At 36.7% G+C, this 20666-nt stretch overlaps 1 protein-coding gene across 1 annotated transcript in view; it reads right to left on the bottom strand.

The window, feature by feature from the left end:
* The window catches only part of CPA6 (carboxypeptidase A6), a 109141-nt gene that overhangs the window by 43179 nt on the left and 45296 nt on the right, over positions 1-20666 (bottom strand). The window contains exons 5-6 of the mRNA XM_021002092.2: positions 1021-1131; positions 572-662 (exon numbers count right to left, since the gene is read on the bottom strand). Coding sequence (XP_020857751.2) covers positions 572-662; positions 1021-1131 — 202 coding nt within the window. The remainder of the gene's footprint in view (positions 1-571; positions 663-1020; positions 1132-20666) is intronic.

The following is a 20666-nucleotide window of genomic DNA, read 5'->3' as shown; positions in this document are numbered from 1 at the left end:
GTGGTAGAAAGGGTCTCCATGTGATTTAGACCATGGGCCCATCAAAGCATAATGGGAAGCCAGAAAGCTATTTCCTTTGGAGTAAGGGTTGCATTAGAAATGGAAACAAAAAATAAAATTGTTAATAAATATGCCCTGACTGACTAGTTGATTATAACCAGAAAGAGAGGTTTGGCAGTTTTCATCAGCATGGCAGTATAAACATGGTTGGGGTAAGGATGATAAAATTACTCGGTCAGATTTAAATCACAAATTAGTTCCTGCTCTAGCTATTTCAATGACACATATAACATCATTCCTCCCACCTTTTACATCTATGTTTAAATGATCAGTTTTCAGAATTTGGCTGACTTAAATTCTTGGTCCTAAAATACATAACACACGTTTGTATCTGTCTTTATTTCCTTTGAGAATCATGACAGAGGCCCCATGTCTGTGCTTTTCTATGTCAGTCCTGCATACACTGGAAAAGCAGCAGAGGCTCCTGCTGGATTGCTAATGGGCTCGTCACTCTGAAGTGCGAAACCTATGGGCACCTTGTGATCCAATTTCCAATTATTTCCTAACTTACCACACCAGTTCACCTTCCAATTACGATTAGCATCCACTCCACGGCAACGGAACCTCGAGTTTCTTGACCTTGTTTTCCTCCAAAATCGATCCTAACCTCAATTAAGAAAATAGATGAAGAAAAAGAAAATCTACAGTTTAGTCACATGTACAACAGTAGATCAATTAATTTCATAATTAATTTCAATTAATTATGCATGATTTTCTTTTTGAGCATCTAAGAAAGGAGGCAGTGGGACAGTGAATGGAGAGAACATTGGAGTAATAATCAAGAAATGGAGGTTCTAGTCTTGGCTCTCTCACACTATCTGTGTGACTCTGGACAAGTTGCTTTGCCTTTCTTGGCCTTCTCTCTCAGGGATTTGGACTAAATTCCTAAAGGTCCTTCCAGCTCTAATATTCTATGCCCTATGATTTATCCAATGTCCAGGGAAAGACAAAATGGCTTACATTGGTCCAGCTAAAATGGTATCCATCAACATTAAAAACAGGCATGATGTAGAAATAGAGGTGATTTAACATTTTCCTCATGGCAGGATCACTCCGATATGTCTGAAGAGCCTAAAAGAAAAAGAATGAATTTCTTTTACAATTCAGCACAAAAGAAATGTCTAGATGACAACTAAAAAAAGATATTATAAGAAATTAAATGAGGAAAAGTCTAACACATTCAAAAGAAATACAACCACAATATCAGTGGGTCAGGTGTCACTGAGGAGGGTAGAGGTGACCACATCAGATATATCTGTCAATATATCTAATCCTTTGTCTCTGAAAATGTAATCAACTGTTATAATGATTAGCTGTTATAATGTTATAATTACCTGTTATAATGATTAGCTGCTTTGATTCCTAACGGCAACATAATGTACCCTCAGATCCACAGGTTTCCTTCATCTGCTGCTTTAGGGGATTTATGTTAAATGAAAAGTTAGAAATATAGTCCCAGTTGCTCCATGCTCCCAATTAGGAAATGTCTAACATTTAGGCTGAGGTTTGGCTCTTTGCTTTAATTTACATTTCTATTTATTGCTAACTATCTAATAACTGGCCTCTTTGTGGTTGAAGCAAAATTCAGGTTATTGCAAACATTCAGGTGAAGAAGCAGCAGAGTATATGTCTATTAATAAGACAAGCACTAGGAAGGGAAGCTGAGGAAAGATCAGAACTTTTCTTGGAACTTTCTTCAGTCATTGAGAGTGGGTACAGCTGGTGGCTTTGGCCTGAGTTGTCTATGATGAGTTGCCTTGATAGCCCTTCTCAGTCTCTCCCTTCTCAGCTGCAGCTCAGTTCTTTCTTCCCCCCTCTTTCCTTTTGCCTGTTGTCCCTGTGCTAACAATTCTTTTCAGTTTAGTTCTTGAGGTTCTGATTCTTTCCTAGCTCGCCAATACTTTTTTTCTCTCTTCAACTCTCTTCCCTGTTTCCCTCTCAGAGTCTTTGGCTGGAATGGCTCTCTGTCCTCTCCACAGTCAGACGCTCGAATCCCTGGGTTCTGAATTGGAGTGCTATTTTATACTAAACTGACAAGGCTGGGTGAGTTTTTTCTGCCAATCTGAATAGAATTTCTGTATGGCCTCATTTCACTTCAAGCAATAGTGTTAAAGGACTCCTAAACTGAGGAAAGATTTTTAATACACTTATTTAAAATGCATTTGTTTGATTCAAAAGAGATAGCTAGGTTTTATTCACACTTAGTTTATACCTCTAATTTATTTCTCAATGGAGAATTCTGTGCTCTATAATTATTGAGGAATGGAGGGAGAAGGAGAAAGAGAGGGAGAGAGAGAGAGACAGGATGATGAAGTGGGAGAGGAGGAGAGGAAGCCATTTACAGAAATAAATAAGAGGTAAAATGAAAAATACACCTTCTTCCTAGCATTCTGACTCCAACACACTAAGAAAGAACCAATTCAAACAAAAAGAGTTCTGTGGCCTAGTCCTAGACAGAGAGACTGTGGTTATGGAGTGAAATGCGCAAACTCAGGTCCTCTTTTCTTAAGTAGTCAGACAATCCAATAAGCAAACATTTGACAGCTAGGACACCAGACTTATCAAACATCTGAGGGAGAGAAAAAAAATGCTGTTGGTTTGGCCTTCCCATGTTTTCTCTACCTGGTTATGCTTTGCTTATTTCTTGTTTCTTGAAGGAGATGGTAATAGCAGAGCTTATTTTAGGGTCACAAAAATGAAGTCTACTTTCTGCTGTAATCCTGAACCCATAACATTCCTGAAGGCTGAGAAGCATCTCAATTTGTGTCTAGAAGCCATTAAGGGCTAGGAAATATTCAGCATATATTAAGCTTGTGCTGGACAGTCTATGGTTCCTGTTTTTCTACTCCCACCCTTGGTACAAATACAATCAATTACCAATTCAAGGATAAGAAAGTGCCTCAGAGAACATCAGAGATCTGAGTTACAAGAGGGTCTGGATCTGGAGTGCCTGTGGTTGTCTGATGAAGCTTGCTGGCATATAGGAAATTCTCTAATCTATGGGTATGGACCATGTTTTCGTTTTTTTTAAATTTAGCTACTACAATGTAATATACAATAATACAATAGCTAGCAATATTTTGGTATATATGGAACTTTTGTTGTTGTTTTTGCTCTCAACCTCTCTGGGGAATACCCTGACAGTGAGATCTTTCAATCAGAAAGTATGGACATTTTATTAAATGAATTTCAAATTGTTTCCAACAATAGTTGGATCAATTTATAGCTCCATCAAAAATATATTAGTGTGTACCTGCCCCTCCAACATTGCCTATTTCCATTTTTGTCTTCTTGGAAAATTTGCTGAGTTTTAGGCAAAGCCTATTAGTAATTTGGAGAAATCTTTCATGTGTCTGTTAATAGCTACAAATCTTTACTTGAAATGTGTTCATATCCTTTGACCACTTATCCAGTGGGGAATGACTCTTGGTGTTGTATTTTTGTGTTAATTCACTGAATACTTTGGATATCAGACCCATATCAGGCATACTCGATGCAAAGGTTTTTTCCCCAATTGACATTTTCCCCCAATTGACAATTCCCTTTTTATCCTAGATATATTTATTTTGTTTGTATAAAAGCTTTTCAATGTTATGTAATCATCTTTATCTTTTGGGATCACTTCCAACCCTTATTTAGTGAAGAATTCTTCTCCTTAGCCATGGTTGTGAGAGTCATCTCCTTTAATTTTCCTCTGATTAAAAAAAATTGATCTTTTAAATCTAGGTCATGTGTTCTTTAGGAATTTATTATTAGTACATGATATAAGGTACAGGTCCAAACACATGCATACACACACATGTATGCATGTGTATATACACACATATTGCCAAACTGCTTGCCAAGTTTTTCAGCTTTGTTGTTGTCCAGTCATTTTCAGTTGTGTCTGACTCTTTGTGATTCCATTTGGGGTTTTCTTGGCAAAGATACTGGCATGGTTGGCCATTTCCTTCTCCAGTTCATTTTACAGATGAGGAAACTGAGACAAACAGGGTTAAGTAACTTGCCCAGGGTCACATAGCTAGTAAGTGTCTGAGGCCAGATTTGAACTCAGGAAGAGGAGCTTTCCTGACTGTAAGCCTGGCAGTCTATCCACTGTACCACCTAGCTGCTCCAGAAGCTCTTTTTAAATAGAGAGTCTTCCTATAAAGCAGTTTATGTTCTTAGATTTATCAAATACTAGGCTATTGAGTTGTATTGTTTCTATTTCTTGTTTCTCTAGTATGTTCCATGGACATACTCTTCTATTTTTTTAGCCAGCACTAAATAGTTTTTGTAACTAATACTTTATAGTATACTTTGATAGTTAGAAGTATTACTTCTCCTTCCTCCTACTTTATTTCAGGATTTCTCTTGAGTTTCAAGACGTTTTGTGCTTCCAAATGAATCCCTTGTCAGAGATATCATCAAGGGAGATTTCTATTCGGGTATAGGTTGGATGAGATGACCTCTGAGATCCCTTACAATTCTGTGATTCTGTGACAAAGATCTCAGAAGAATTGAAATTGCCACTGATATATTGGGCAATTGAAAGATGCATACTGGATAGAAGTAGGCTGCAGCATAATAGCTTGTGCCCAAGAAATGAGTGAAAATACATCATTAAGAAAGACTGGAAAAATAGGTGAGGAGGTTATCTAGTGAAGGCTAGAGATAATAAGTGAATTACACAAGTGTTGGACTTCTATCTATGTATTATTAATGATCCAAAGGAAAGCCTACAGTATGTTGAATAGTCTTCTTTAGAAGATTTGTTAATGACAATGGGTAAGAAATGAACAGGTTGAGAAGGTAGAGAGGGATTGTGATCTTCACTGGTGGAGGGAATTCCCACGCTGATGAGTCACACAGATCCTTTGAAGATTCTTAGAACATAACTCAGAAGAACAGCATTAATATGTGTGTGATATGTCATTTGATGCCACAGATATTTCATAGCAACTTCATTTGTATTTATTTGTGCATTTGTTATGCTTGGTTTAATTTGTACAAATTAATGCAATAAAGATCTAAATAATGGTGTTTTAAGTTAAGTAATAAGAATAATATGTAAGTAAATGTGTATTACATATCACATCATTTATGTGAATATATCTAATCAATCTTTCTTGCATGGGGTAGACTATTTCTCTGTAAAATTGGTGAGTCATTATTTGAAATACTAAATTCATTTTGGCATTAATAAGGTGAGTCAACACACAGGTACTTTTATTAATTTGGACCAAGAGCTTCATTTATATACTTGAAGAACCCTATGTGGCTTTGAAGCTATTGGTTGACAACCTCAAATTTTACAGGTTTTTATACACTTAATCCTTCAAGTCAGTCTGGGTTCCTCTGGTCTCCTATTTGATTTTCATAATAGCATATAATTTCAAGTAATATAGCAATGGGCAATTGTATAAACCTTGGTATTTGTTTGTCAGTGATTGAACATCAACCCTCTATGGAGTCTTGAAAAGGGAAAATATTCTAATGGGGATAGAGCAGGACAGCACTGCTCTAATTGGCCACCTTTGTCACTTCTTTTCAACCAGACAGTCAGAATGTGGCTTCCTAACTTTCCCATGGAAGTGGAAAGAAGGAAGCAGTGTAGGTAGCCTGCAGCTTTGAAGTCCTTTTCCATTCTAGTTGGATGGTTCCCACCTCTCTCAGGGATGGTTCCTGTCTAGCATTCACAAGCTCTACCAGCACTTACCTAGAGCACAGGGTCATGCAGAAACTTCCTCCCTAGAGGTATGTAGTAGTTCAGTATGTATAGAATTGGGCTTAGAGTCAGGAAGACCCAAGTTCAAATCCATTCTGTAAAATGGAGATAATAATAGCATCTACTTTCTAGGGGTTGTGAGGATAAAATGTAAAAAGGGCTTAGCATAGTAGATCCTATATAAATGCTTATTCCTTTCCTGTTAATATTTAGTTTTGGCCTGCTGTTGGGCCTTCACACATTATGATAAAAATATTAAACTTGCCATAAATAAACTTTATTTCTAGAGGATTAGTTAATGAGGGTATGCATCAATTCACTGTATCAGATATTCCATTTTTACCAGGACTGAGATAAATCCACCCTATGTCCAATGTATGGTGTAAACATAACCATATTATATACTACACTTATTTTTATAAGTTTGTAAGTATTCTAGCTGTTCTTTCTTTCTATAAAAACAAAATAGGAAAAATGAACTAAAAAGCTATAGCATGAAGGATAATCTCTAAGGTTTCTTCCAGCTGATTTAGGTTAGAGAAAGGAAGCAAATTCTAATGAGGGTGGGTGGTAGTGAAACTGGAATGCATAGCTAAGGGCACTGGTGTGAGTGCCTTGTTTGCATATCTTTAATTAAAAATATGCTTCATCTTTCAAAGATGATATTTATGTGTGGATTCTGGCTAAATGAAAATAAAGGACTATAGGTTTTTGTTTGCTTTTATTCTTTGGTATAATAAAGAACCTTAGAAACATTTCCCTTCTGAAGTAGAAGACACTTTTTAGTACTCAATACATATACTGTATGTGTCCATGTGGAAGAAGAGATGACTAGGAATTAAAGTACACCTGTTTGCAAGTTTCAGTCATGGGTGGTTTCTTATGTTGAAATCTTAAGTTCTAGTGGCTTAAAGGTCACTGTAAAACATTCATTACATGCCTCAGTGTGGCAGTGACAAGGAACTGCACTCACCTTACTTTATCAATTTGTTTCAAAATTTTATTTTAGGGATAGAGCCAAGATGGTGGAGTAAAGGCCTGAGCTCTCTCAAATTTCTCTCCAAACAACTTTAAAATAACAACTCAAAACAAATTCTGGATTGACAGAACCAACAAAAGAGTAGGGTAAAACAATTTTCTAGCCCAAGACAACTTAGAGGGACAATAGGAAAGGTCTCACTGGAGTGAGAGTAGAGTGCACAGTAAGAAGGAATATACACACACACACACACACACACACACACACACACACACATAAAATATATACATACACACATATATACATATATATACATATACATACATACATACATATATAGATAGATATGAAAAGACAGAGGGCACAGATGTGAGTTAATTATGATGGGATTATATAAAAAATTATGGGGTGAGAAAGAGGAATGCACTGGGAGAAGGGAGAAAGGAGAGGTAGGATGGGGTAAATTATCTCACATAAAAGAGGAACAAAAGAGCTTTTATAGAGGAGAAGATGGTGTAGTGGTGGCAGGCAATACTTGAACCTCACTCTCATTAGAACTGGCTAAAAGAGGAAATAACATGCACATTCAGTTGGGTACAGAAATTTATCTTACCCTACAGAGAAGTAGGAGGGGAGGGCGATAAGAGAAGATGTTGTGCTGATAGAAAGGAAGGAGGATTGGGGGAAGCAGTGGTCAGAAGCAAAACACTTTTAAGGAGGGCCAGGGTAAAAGGAGAGAGAGAGAGAGAGAGAGAGAGAGAGAGAGAGAGAGAGAGAGAGAGAGAGAGAGAGAGAGAGAGAGAGAGAGAGAGAAGGATAAACAGGAGAAACATAGGATGGAGGGAAATGCACAGTAATCATAACTGTGAATGTGAATGGGATGAACTCACTCATAAAATGGAAATGGAGAGCAGAGTGGATTAAAAACCAGAATTTTACAATATGTTTACAACACACTTGTAAGAGACATGTAGAATAAAGTTAAGGGGCTAGAGTCAAATCTGTTATGCTTCAGTTGAAGTAAAAAAAAAAGTAAGGGTAGCAATCATGATTTCAGACAAAACAAAAGCAAAAATAGATCTAATTAAAAGAGATAAACAAGGAATCTATATCTTGCTAAAAGATACCATCGACAATGAAGTAATATCAATACTAAACCAAATCTTAGAGGAAAAGTGAAATGAGTGACAGGAGGAAATAGACAGTAAAACTATACTAGTTGGGGATCTCAACTTTCTTCTCTCAGAACTAGATAAAGCTAACAAAAAAAAAACCAAGAAAGAAGTTAAAAAGATGAATGGAATTTTAGAAAAGTAGGTATAATAGACCAATGGAGAAAATTGAATAGGAATAGTAAGGAACATACCTTTTTCTCAGAGGCACTGTTACAAAAATTGACCATTTATTAAAGCATACAAGTGCAGAAAAATTAAGTGTATCCTTTTTAGATCATAATGCAATAAAAATGAAATTCAATAAAGGACTATGGAAAGATAAATTAAAAATTAATTGGAAACTAAATAATCTAATCCTAAAGAATGAGTGGGTCAAAGAACAAATCATATTGTCATTCTCTTTAATGAAATTATTGATTGTGTATTCAATTAATAATCAATTAATTGTTTAAACAATCAATAATTTCATTAGAGAGAATAACAACAATGAATCAATATGCCAAAAAAATTTGGGATGCAGCCAAAGCAATATTTAGGGGAAAATTTATATCTTTAAGTGCTTACATCAATAACATAAAGAAAGAATAGTTCAATGAATAAGGCATGCAACTAAAAAAATTAGAAAAAGAATAAATTAAAAATCCCCAGTTAAACATCAGATTAAAATTCCTGAAAACCAGAGGATAGATTAATAAGATTGAAAGTAAGAAAACCATTGAACTAATAAATAAAACTAGGAGTCAGTTTTGTAGGAAAAAAGAACAAAATAAACAAACAATTGGTTAATTTGATTAAAAAAAAAACAGAAAGAAGAAAAACCAACTTACCAGCATCAAAAATGAAAAGGGTGAATTCTCCATCAATGAAGAGGAAATTAAAGCAATTATTAGGACCTGTTTGTCAAATTATATGCAAATGAACCTGACAATCTAAGTAAAATGGATGAATATTTACAAAAACATAAATTGCCCAGGTTAATACAAGAGGGAATTGAGTACTTAAACAATCCCATCTTAGAAAAAGAAATTGAATAAGCCAGCAATGAACTCCCTAAGAAAAAATCCCCAGGATTCACAATTTAATTCTATTAAACATGTAAAGAACAATTAATTCCAACACTATATAAACTATTTGGAAAAATAGGCAAAGAAAGAGTCCTAACAAATTCTTTTTATGACATGAATATGATGCTGATACCTAAACCAAGGAGAGTGAAAACAGAGAAAGAAAACTGTAGACCAATTTCTTTAATGCATATTGATGCAAAACTTTTAAATAAAACACCAGCTAGGAGATTATAGCAATATGTCACAAAGATAATATACTATGACCAGGTGAGATTTATACCAGGAACATAGGGCTGGTTCAAGTTTAGGAAAACTATCAGCATAATTGACCATATGAATAACAAAACCAACAAAAATCATATTATTATCTCAACAGATAAAAAAGCTTTTGACAAAACACAATACTTATTCCTATTAAAAACACTAGAAGATGTAGGAATAAATGGAACTTTCCTTAAAATGATAATGGTATATATCTAAAATCATCAGCAAGCATTATCTGTAAGGGAGATAAGCTAGAAGTCTTTCCAATAAGATCAGAGGTGAAGCAAGGATGCCCATTATCACCACTATTATTCAATATTGTACTAGAAATGCTAGCCTTAGTAACAGAGAAGAAAAAGAAATTGAGGGACTTAGAATGGACAACGAGGACACAAAACTTTGCAGATGATGGTATGCTTAGAGAATCCTAGAGAATCAACTAAAAAACTAGTTGAAATAATTAACAACTTCAGTGAATTTACAGGATAGAAAATAAACCCACATACGCTATCAGCATTTCTATATATTGTCAACAAAGTCCAAGAGCAAAAGGCAAAAAGAGAAATTCCATTTAAAATAACTGTAGACAACATAAACTACTTGGGAGTCTGCCTGCCAAGACAAACCCAGGAACACAGTCACACAATACTTTTTACACAAATTCAGACCTGAACAATTGGAAAAATATTAATTGCTCATGGGTAGGCTGAGCCAATATTTCTACCTAAAATAATTTATTTATATGATGCCATACTAATCAAACTACCAAAAATTACTTTATAGAGGTAGAAAAAAACAATAACAAAATTTATCTGAAAGAACAAAGATCAAGAATATCAAGGCAATTAATTTTTTAAAAATGTGAAGGAAGGTGGCCTAGTCATACTACATCTCAGACTGTCAAGCAATAATCATCAGAATAATCTGGTCCTGGCTAAGAGATAGAGCGGTGGATCAGTGGAATAGATTGGGTACATAATACACAGTAGGTAATGACCATAGTAATCTAGTGTTTGATAAATGCAAAGATTCTAGCTAAAACTGCTGGGATAACTGGAAGGCAGTTTGGCAGAAACTAGGTATAGACCAACATCTCACACCATATACCAAGATAAGATTAAAATGGGTACATGATTTAACATAAAGGATGATACCATAAGCAAATGAGGGGAGCATGGAATAGTTTATCTGTCAGATCTACAGATAAGGGAAGAATTTATGACCAAACAAGAGAGAGAGCATCACAGGATGTAAAATGGATAGTTCTGATTATATTAAATTAAAAAGTTTTTGCATAAATAAAACCAATGCATCCAAGATTAAAAGGAAAGCAGAAAACTGGGAAAATTCTTTGCTGCAAGTGTCTGATAAAGACCTTATTTCTCAAACATAGAGAACTCAGTTAAATTTATAAGAATATGAGTCATTCACCAATTGATAAATGGTTATGGGATACAAAAAGGCAGTTTTCAAATGAAGAAATCATAAAAATATTCTAAAGCACTATTGATTTTGGAAATGCAAATTAAGACAACTTTGAGGTACCACCTCACACCTAACTGATTGGCTAATATGACAGAAAAGGAAAATGACAAATGTTGGAGGGATTTAGGAAAATTGGGACACTAATGCATTGTTGGTGGAGTTGTGAACTGATTTAACTTTTCTGGAAAGCACTTTGTAATTATGCCCAAAAAATTATATAATTGTGCATACCCTTTGACAGTAACAACACTACTAGGTCTGTTACCAAAGAAATATGAAAAAAAGGTAAAGGATCCATATGTTCAAAAATATGTGGTGGCAAAGAATTGGAAATTGAGGGGATGCCCATCCATTGGGGAATGGCTAAACAAGTTGTGGTACAGGATTGTAATGGAATACTATTGTGCTATAAGAAATGATGAATAGGATCCTTTCAGAAATACCTGGAAAAATTTACATGAACTGATGCAAAGTGAAGTGAGCAGAAGGAGAAGAACATTGTATGCAGTAAGAGCAATATTGTAAATGACTTAAGTATTCTCAGAAATACAAAGCTCCAAGACAATCTCAAAAGAATTATGATGAAAAATGCTATCCACCTCCAGAGAAAGAACTGATGGGTTCAGAATGCAGAACAGAGCATACTCCCGTTTACTTTATTTTTTTGTTTATTTTTTGTCTGCTTTCTTTAAAATGACTAATATAGAAATAAGATTTGCATGAGTACACATGTATAACCTATATCAAATTGTCTGCCTTCTCAGTGAGGAGGGTGGAAAGAAAGGGGGAGAATTTGGAATTCAAAATTTAAAAAAAAAAGTGAATGTTAAAAATAATTTTTACATGTAATTGGAAAAAAACTTAATAAAAATAAAATTTTATTTCACCTAAAAATGTTGATATTTTAAGCTAAGGGGTATTATAGATTCTGAGTATTGTTTTGGGCTAGCTACTTGGTAAGTCTTCAGGGAATGAGATGGGTTTAATTGTTTATATGTTTATATATTAATATGGTTACATGTTAAGTAACATATAGAAAGGAAAAAACATGATAAATGCTATGTTCTAAGTCTATCTTGGTTTCCTAATAACCTAGTGGAAAACATTTATGAATATGCAAAAGACCTGTCATTTCATCAGCATGAGAAACTGCTGGTACAGGAACTTTCTGCACTAAAGCAGATATCTACTAACTCATAGGCTGGTTGCTATTTCTTAGACGTTGCCTGAGACACAAAGACATTAAGCACCTTGCCAAGGATCAGTGAGGGTGAGAGGTAGGATTTGGACCTAAGCCTTCTTGACTCCAAGCCAGACTTCTATTTACTACCATACACTTATAATGGAAAACGTGTTAAAGAGAAAGAATAACATTCTCTAAGTAATCCTTTGTTAAAAATGGAAGAACAGTATGGAATTCAGGCTGTGAACCTTGATCTGTAGAAATCTATGGAGTTAGATAAACACAAAATATCTTCCCTTTTCTTATCATTCATGTTACTTTGTTTTGGGGAAAAGAATGAAATTACTACCTTACAGTCAAGGTCAGACTCTGGAATATTGGGGCATGTAATGCTGATATGCAAACAAGATAAATGTCATCTAAAAGCAGTTTTGAGAACAGAGATGCAGCCCTTTGAAAGGCTTCCCCTCCCCAATCCCATGTTCCTCCTTTCCCCCAACAAACCCACTGAATATGACCTAAGGGACTAAGAAGATAATGCTGTAGTGTTCACTGAAGGGCACACTAGAGGAAGAAAACATGTTCTTGTGATAACCATAAGAAGAGACAAAATATCAAGGGCAACAATAGTCTGCATTTGTGAAATTATTTAGGACACTAATGGTATTCTTGAGAGTATTCAGGCTTATACGTACCAAGGAGAGGATTTAAAATTCAATACAAGGCAAATTACTTTGGGACAGGAGGGAGAAGAGTTTCTAAGGGAATAGAGGGCTAGATCTCACTCTGTAAGGATGTTTATCACCCTGTGAAAAGTTCAGTGAATATTAAATGATAGCAAAACAATCACCTGACAATACCATGGAAAGAGCCATGGGGAACCTTGTACGAAAGGGAGAACAGAAGAACTAGAAATTTTCTATTTCAGATGAAATCTCTACTTTCAGTGTATCACACATATGACAGGGAAACCAAGAACCAAGGAAAAAACCCAGTAACTCCAAATATACATGTAACACAGATGACAAGAGTGAAAATAAAAGGGCTCTTTGCTTTCTATTCTGAACAGAACAGAAGAAGGACAGAGCTAGTGGAACAATAATGAAAAAACAAGAAATTACTAACCACTTCCTGTGACATTATCAGACACTGTACTAGGTGCTAGGTATATGAGGACAAAAATAAGACACTTCCTGCCCTTAATATTATGTTCTAGTAAGAGAAGACACATATGACAAGTGGTATCTAGGGAAGGCAGTTTTTCTAGGGAGTCATAGTAACGACGAGTAAAGCCATAGGGCAGTCAATGGTCATGATCTTTGTAGAAGCAATAGTGGCATTGCTTTGGCTTTTATTACTCTTCCCTGAATGTTGTCTTTCTCTATTAGAAAGTAAGCTCCTAGAAGGCAGTACTCAGTGAGTTCTTGACTCGCATTAGGTACTTAAATGTTTTCACCCCGCCCCAGATCGTGGGTGATAGGCTGAGAGGTCAATAGGAGGGTACATATAGCAACAGAATGGGTGGCACAATATTTTAATATGTCTGGAGTAGATGGATATGAAACATGGTTGGGACCAACATAGTCAGGTAAGCAGCTTTGTACTTCCTAACTGGCCAAGGAAGGACTCTAAATGTAGGGAAGAAGTCTTATTTATGGTCTGAACGGTGCTCTTCTAGATGGGGAAGGAAGGTAATAGCAGGGTAGATGGCATTATATCCTAAGATATCTAGGGTGTATGGAAAGTGAATCTTATTCTTATAAACTAACATTTCTCTGAGGTATTTAACAGTGACAAGTCATATTTATGTAAAACTGTGGTTGGAAAGGACTCTGCTTATATTATCTCTTTGGTATACCAATTCTGGACATATCGTAGGAGACTTTAGAAGTCATTAAGTCCAACCCCTTCATTTTAGAGATAAACTGAGGCATAGAAAGGTTGATTGACTTGCGTGGAATCACACAGCTAATCAACTTCTAAGTGGAATTCAAATTCAGGTCTTCCTGTCGCATTGTCCAGCTATCTATTTGCTGCTCTACCTAGCTACCTGGAACTCAGATGGTAAATAGACTTTTGTTAGGAAAATGTAAAATAAGCTCAAAAGACAAATTAAAAAGAAGTAAGACTTGCTCATTTTTAGTGTTCAGAAAATGTTTATCTTCTCCTTAGGAAGTACAGTGGTGGCAGTCCCTGACTCAGCCTATGTTGTATATCCTCATAGGATAAAAGCCAGAAGCATATATTTTCCAGATCTATTACAATTAGTTTTCTATTCACTATTGACCCTAGTTGGTAGATTGTATAAATATTAGTTCCATTTTTACAAATGACGAAATTGAGACCAAGCCAGGTTAAATGACATATGCAAGGTCATATGATTTGTAGGAGTCTGAGTCAAAGCTTGAACATAGTTTTTTGACTCCATGTCCTATTCTTCTCTCTGCACACTAACACATTAAAATCGGACCTAGGGCATGAGCTAAGAAGGGGCTCCAACAGTAGGTCCCTTATGAAGTCTATCTTTTGCAAAAGGTTCATTTTAAATGTCTTATTTTTGAGGGCCAGAGTCTAATGAACATGGTTACTGTTCCCTAAGCTATATGCTTGTATGCAGCTTGGTGGTGCAGTAGATAAAGTGATGGGCCTAAAGTCAGGAAGACCCATTTTCTTGAGTTCAAATCTGGCCTTAGAAACTTACTAGCTGTGTGACCCTGAGCAAGTCACTTAACCCTGTTTGCCTCTGTTTCTTCATCTGTAAAATTAGCTGGAGAAGGAAATGACAAACCAATCCAGTATCTTTGCCAAGAAAACCCCTAATTGGGTCACAAAAGAATCAGACATGACTGAGAGGACTAAACAACAGCCACAGTAACATATTGCTGTTTGAAGGTAGATCATCAGAAGTCAGGATACCTGGACCATATTATCTCAGATGCCACATGAGTGTCTTTGTCAAGTTAAAATTCAACATTAGGCCCCCAAGCTCTGATGGAGTATCAAAAAGTCCATTTGAATGACATTTTTGTTTCTTTAGCTAAACGAGTATATTTTGCATAAGTGACCATGTAATAAATTCCTACTGAATTCAATACTTGAGTATTCCAATGGTACTGTGATCTCATTGATGAGAATATACCCGCCAATGATGGAGTCTGCATCATATTCATGCCTACTTATCCTGTTTGACCGGTTCTCGTCCTCCTGGAAATCCACCATAAGGGTAGCAAGGTGGCACAGTGAATAGAGTACTGGGCCTGAAGTCCGGAAAACTATTAGTGAAGTTCAAATCTGGCTTCACTTATTAGCTGTGTGACACTGTTTGCCTCAGTTTTCTCATCTGTAAAATTAGCTGGATAAGGAAATGGCAAACTACTCTAGCCTCTGCCAAGAAAATTCCGAATGGGGTCACAAAGAGTTGGACATGATTGAAAAACTACCGAACCATAATGACAACAAATCCACCATAGGTGATCTAATATGGTATTGTGAAAAGAACTGCTGGAATTACTTTGAATTCCAGCTCTGTCAATTACGACATGTGTTACCTTGGCCAAGCCACTTAACTTCTCGTATCTAAGTTTCCTCATCTATAAACAAAGAGAGTTGGGTTAGATGTTTGTCACATTCCTTTCTGACTCTAGATTTATGACCCCATAATCCTGCTGGGGGACTTTTCTTGTGTTGTCTTGAAACTGTGTGGATACAATGGAATGTGTGGACTGTCCATTGATTATCTCTTGCTCTTATTACGGGGCTGGTTCATCTGTCTTTCCAGACTGCCCAATAAATTCATGTTGATTGATTTATTGATTCTCTGACAGCTTTTGTTCGACTTCTGTGCTATTTCTCATCAATATTTTGCGGTCTGCTGACACTGACCATGTGCTTCCCTGTTGCCTTGAATGCAGTTCTAGGAAATAGTTATTTCTTTGCAAACAAACATATGCTGGCTTTTATTAACAACGAGAACTACATAATTCAACATGTTTTTCTTTTCACCTTGGTTCCCAGGAAACATACAATTAAATTCAATACACAATGGTATTAAATTATGCCTCAGTACTCAGGTCCACAGTGACATGGAATCCTCAGCTCCTCTAAATTGATTTTTGCTTTGGTTTTTCCTTTAATTGTCTTTGCTTCGTATTTGGTTTTGTTTTTAATTGTCTTGCCTCACATTGTATTTAATTTTGTAAGCCCCCTTAAATCCTTTCTGGAAGTAGATTGGATATAAAACTTAAATAAAATACATAACTAAAAAACTTTAAGAAATCTGCAGTTTCAGACAAAAGATAGAGATTGGAAATAACTTGCTCCGAAATGAGATGCCCAGAAACCAGCATTCCTTGTTCTTACATTATTAAATTGATATCATATCCAATAATCACTTTTCATCTTTAAACCAGGTACATATTAAAACCACAACAAAAGAATGAAAATAGGAAATGGTTTCAGTGTTCAAGAAAAGACAATATACATCTTCGTTCTCCTCTTAAATGGTATTACTAATGAAGATATCCTCAGTGAGAGTTCAAAGATTTTAAGAAAAATTATCTGAAAGCATCATTTCTTTTGCTAGCTTCATCTTTTAACTACATGCTTAAGAAAAAGACCACAAGTACATTAAAGTCTATGTTACCTTGCCACTCCCAAACAACCAGTTAGTTGCCAAGTATTACTGATTCTACCTCTCTCATTCATCCTCTGCTCTCGATTCATATCGCCACCCCAAAAAGATCAGAATTTCATTTCCTTTCATCTGACCTATGATAATGGCCTACTAGTTGTTCTCTTTGTCTTCAGGTCTTTAGTTTCTTCCCTCTCCAATCCACCCTTTGCATAGCTGGGAAAAAAAATAAGAAAAAAAGAAATCTTCCTATTGCATAAATCTGACCATGGCATGCCTGTGATTAAAAATCCTCAGAGGCTACCCATTGCTGACAGAAAATTCAAATAAACTGCCACGTATATTCCTCCACAATATGGCTCCATCCTGTCTTTTCAGCTTTATTTCCCACTTTCCTTCCTGCCTGCTACATTTTGGTCAAACTTTATCATTAGCTATTTCCTGACTAAGTTCTCTTCCTATGAATCTGTGCGAGCTGGCTGTTACACATAAAAAGTTCAAGAGACGTAGTTTCTAGGTAATTAATGATTTGTTGAAAATGCTAGGATTTAATAAATATTATTATAATAAAATAATATATTACTATATAATACATAATAGTTTCCCCATTAGATGGGCCAGCTAGGTGGTACAGTGGATAAAGCACTGGTCTTATAATCAGAAGACTCATCTTCATGAGTTCAAATCTGACACTTACTAGCTGTGTGATCCTGGGCAAGTCACTTAACCCTGTTTGCCTCAGTTTCCTCATCTATAAAATGAGCTGGAGAAGGAAATGGCAGCAAACCACTTCAGTAACTTTGCTAAGAAAACCCCCAAAATGGGGTCACAGAGAGTCAGACATGACTGAAATAAATGAACAACAATAATATTTCCCATTAAAATGGTTGTTGTCTTTCATACTTGGAGTAAATCAAAATAACATCACTATATCAGGGTCAAGATACAGTGTGTCAGACTATGGCTGATCAGATGAATATGAGCTTAGAAGGCTCTACCACAAGTCAGGCACAAATAGTCCATATGAACATTTGGAGTGGAGATGTCTCTAAATTTGCACATCTCACGTTTCCTTTGAGCTACTGCAATTCTGCATTGCTCATAGAGCACAGTCCCTCCTTTGTTGCAGGCACATCATGCTGGGTGGTCCTGTGACAGTATTTCTCATGTCTCACAATTGATTCTAAAGATCTTCAGATGGGGGCAGCTAGGTGGCACAGTGGATAGAGCTCTGGCTTTGCAGTCAGGAGGACCTGAGTTCAAACCCAGCCTCAGACACTTGACACTAGCTGTGTGACTCTGGGCAAGTCAGTTAACCCCAATTGCTTCACACACACACACAAAAATCTTCAGAGAGACCTTGAGAATGTGCTTGTATCACTTCTTCTGACCTTTATGTGAGTGCTTGCCTTGTGTGAGTTCTCTGTAAAATAGTCTTTTAGGCAAATGCATGTTTGGCATTTGAACAACCTGGCCAGTCTACTGGAGTTGTGCTCTTTGAAGTAGAGTTGGAATGCTTGGCAGTTCAGCTTGAGAAAAGATCTCAGTATCTGGTACCTTATCTTGCCAGGTGATCTTCAGAATCTCCCTAGGACTATTCAAATGGAAGTGATTCAGTTTCCTGACATGGTGCTGGTAGGCTGTCCAGGTTTTGCAGGCATAGAACAATGAGGGCAGCACAGTGGCTCTGTAGATCTTCAGTTTCGTAGGCAGTCTAATACCTCTTTTCTCCTACACTTTTTTTTCGGAGCCTCTCAAACACTGAGCTAGCTCTGGCAATGCATGTGTCAACCTCATCATCTATGTATACATCCCTGGAAAGTATGCTGACAAGCTAAGTGAAGCTGCTAAGTGAAAAATGAGAAATCCACAGGGCTAACCAGCAGGATAGTATATCCCTCTCTAAGAAGGCAGAGTTTAACTCCATCAAAAGTAAAGTGCAAGCTTAGAGAGATGCAGGATTCTTGGCTCAGTAAGAATTCAGATGAAATTTAGTTTTACATTGATAGTAACAATTCAAAATTCTTTTATGATGCCTTGAAGGCTATTTATGGGCCAAAGACCTATGGTGCATCTGAACTACTCAGCGCTGATGGAGCCACATTGATTAGTGATTAACATACGATCCTGGAGAGATGGGCTGAACCCCATCTTAACAGAATATCATCAACTAATGCTGAAACCATTGACTGTATATCTCAGGTTGAAGTCAATCCTTCTGTAGCCAAACTTCCAAGTGAAGAAGAGGTTTTGAATGCCATTAGGCTCCTCTTGTGTTGGCAAAGAGCCTGGTGATGATTTTATCCAGCTGAGATTTACAAGGTAGGGGTTCACTGCTCATACAAAAGCTGACAAATCTACTGGGTTATATGGTAAGAGGAGGTCATCCCCCAGGAATTCAAGGACGCCTCCATTGTCTACCTCTATAAAAGGAAAAGGAAATAGATTGTCCTGTGACAATATGGAGTGGGCATAGGAGTCTCTTTCCTAGTAATTATCAGCAAGATTTTTTGCCAGAGTCTTCCTTAATAGGTTAATCTTCTCCCTGGAAGATAATCGTTTACCCAAGAGCCACTGCAGCTTCATAAAGGGTTGAGGAAGAGTCAATATGGTGTTTGCTGCCTGACAATTCCAGGAGAAATGACAGGAGCAGAAAAAAAGGTCTGTATACAACATTCATCAATCTGACCAAGGTCTTTGATACTGTTAGTTGTGAGCACTTGGGGAAGATCATGGTAAAATTTGTTTGCCTGGAGAAGTTCATCAATATTATTCACTAGTGCCATGATGGCACATTTACACAAGTTCTGGATAATAGATGATGTCTGGAGCTTTCCCAGTCACCAACTAAGTGAAGCCGGGCTGCGTGCCTGCCCCCGTGCTTTTTAGGATGACGTTTTCACCAACGTTCCTTCAGTGAGGATGAAAGTGGCATGAAGCTGCTACATTGACAGTAATTTGTTTAATTTGAAAAGTCTACAAGACAAGATTAAAGTGGAGGGAGAGGTGGTGTACAACTGTTTGTTCCCAGATGATTGCGCACTCAGTGCAGCCTCTGAGGCTGAAATGCAACACAGTGTGGATCTATTCTCTTCAGTTTGTGCTAATTTTGGCCCGACAACACCAAGAAAACAGAGGTTCTCCACCAGCCAGCACTACATTATCCATATGTGGAACCATTGGTTACAGCAAATAGAGAAATTCTGAATGCTGTGGATAAGTTCACTTATCCCATAAGAATATGAGCTCCTTGAAGGCAGGGAGTGTTTAATTTCTTTGTATTCCCAGTGCTTAGCACAGTGCCTGGCACTTAATAAATGCTTGATTTGACTTACGGAACTTTAGATTGCTATGCTACTTACTACTGCTATGACTCTGGGTGTTGGGGTCTACTCCTGTGTACTCACGTGACCTTGAAAAACTCAGTTAACACCCCTGGGTCTCAGTTTTCTTACCTGTAAGATCAGGCAGTTGGATGACATAATCTTTAAGGTCCTGTCTTACTCTAAGCCAAGTCTTATGACCTCATGATGTCTCTTCATGTTATCCATGTAGCCTAGATATAATAATAATAATAGCTAAGAATAGCTGACATTTATATGGTGCTTTGGGTTTACAAAGTGCTTTACCAATATTATCTCATTTGAGCCTCATTACAACTATGGGAGGTAGGTGCTATTATATCCATTTTATAGATGAAGAAACTGAAGAAGATTGAGGTTAAAGTGACTTACCTACGATCATTAAGTCAGTCAATAAATATTTCTTAAGTGTCTACTCTGTGCCAGGCACCGTGCTAAGCATTGGGGGTACAAAGAAAGGAAAAGACAATCTCTGCTCTCAAGTATCTCATGATTTTAATGGGAGACACAACATGCAAACAACAATGGGCAAACATTATATATAGTATAGACTGGAAATAATCAACAGAGGGAAGGTATTAAGGGGAAACAACAAAACTTCCTATTGGAAGTTGGAATTCATCTGGGACTTGAAAGAAATTAGGGAAGTCAGAAGATAGCAGTGAGGAGGGAGAGATTTCCAGGCATTGGGGACAGCCAGTGAAAATACCTAGAGCTGGGACAGGGAATGTCTGATTTAGAGAATCTCAAGGAG

This window comes from Phascolarctos cinereus, unplaced genomic scaffold (genome assembly GCF_003287225.1).
Source record: "Phascolarctos cinereus isolate Bilbo 61053 unplaced genomic scaffold, phaCin_HiC Scaffold_4;HRSCAF=312, whole genome shotgun sequence".
Lineage (NCBI taxonomy): Eukaryota > Metazoa > Chordata > Mammalia > Diprotodontia > Phascolarctidae > Phascolarctos > Phascolarctos cinereus.
Note: the sequence above shows the minus strand (reverse complement) of the source record. Positions and strands in the feature narration are given on the sequence as shown.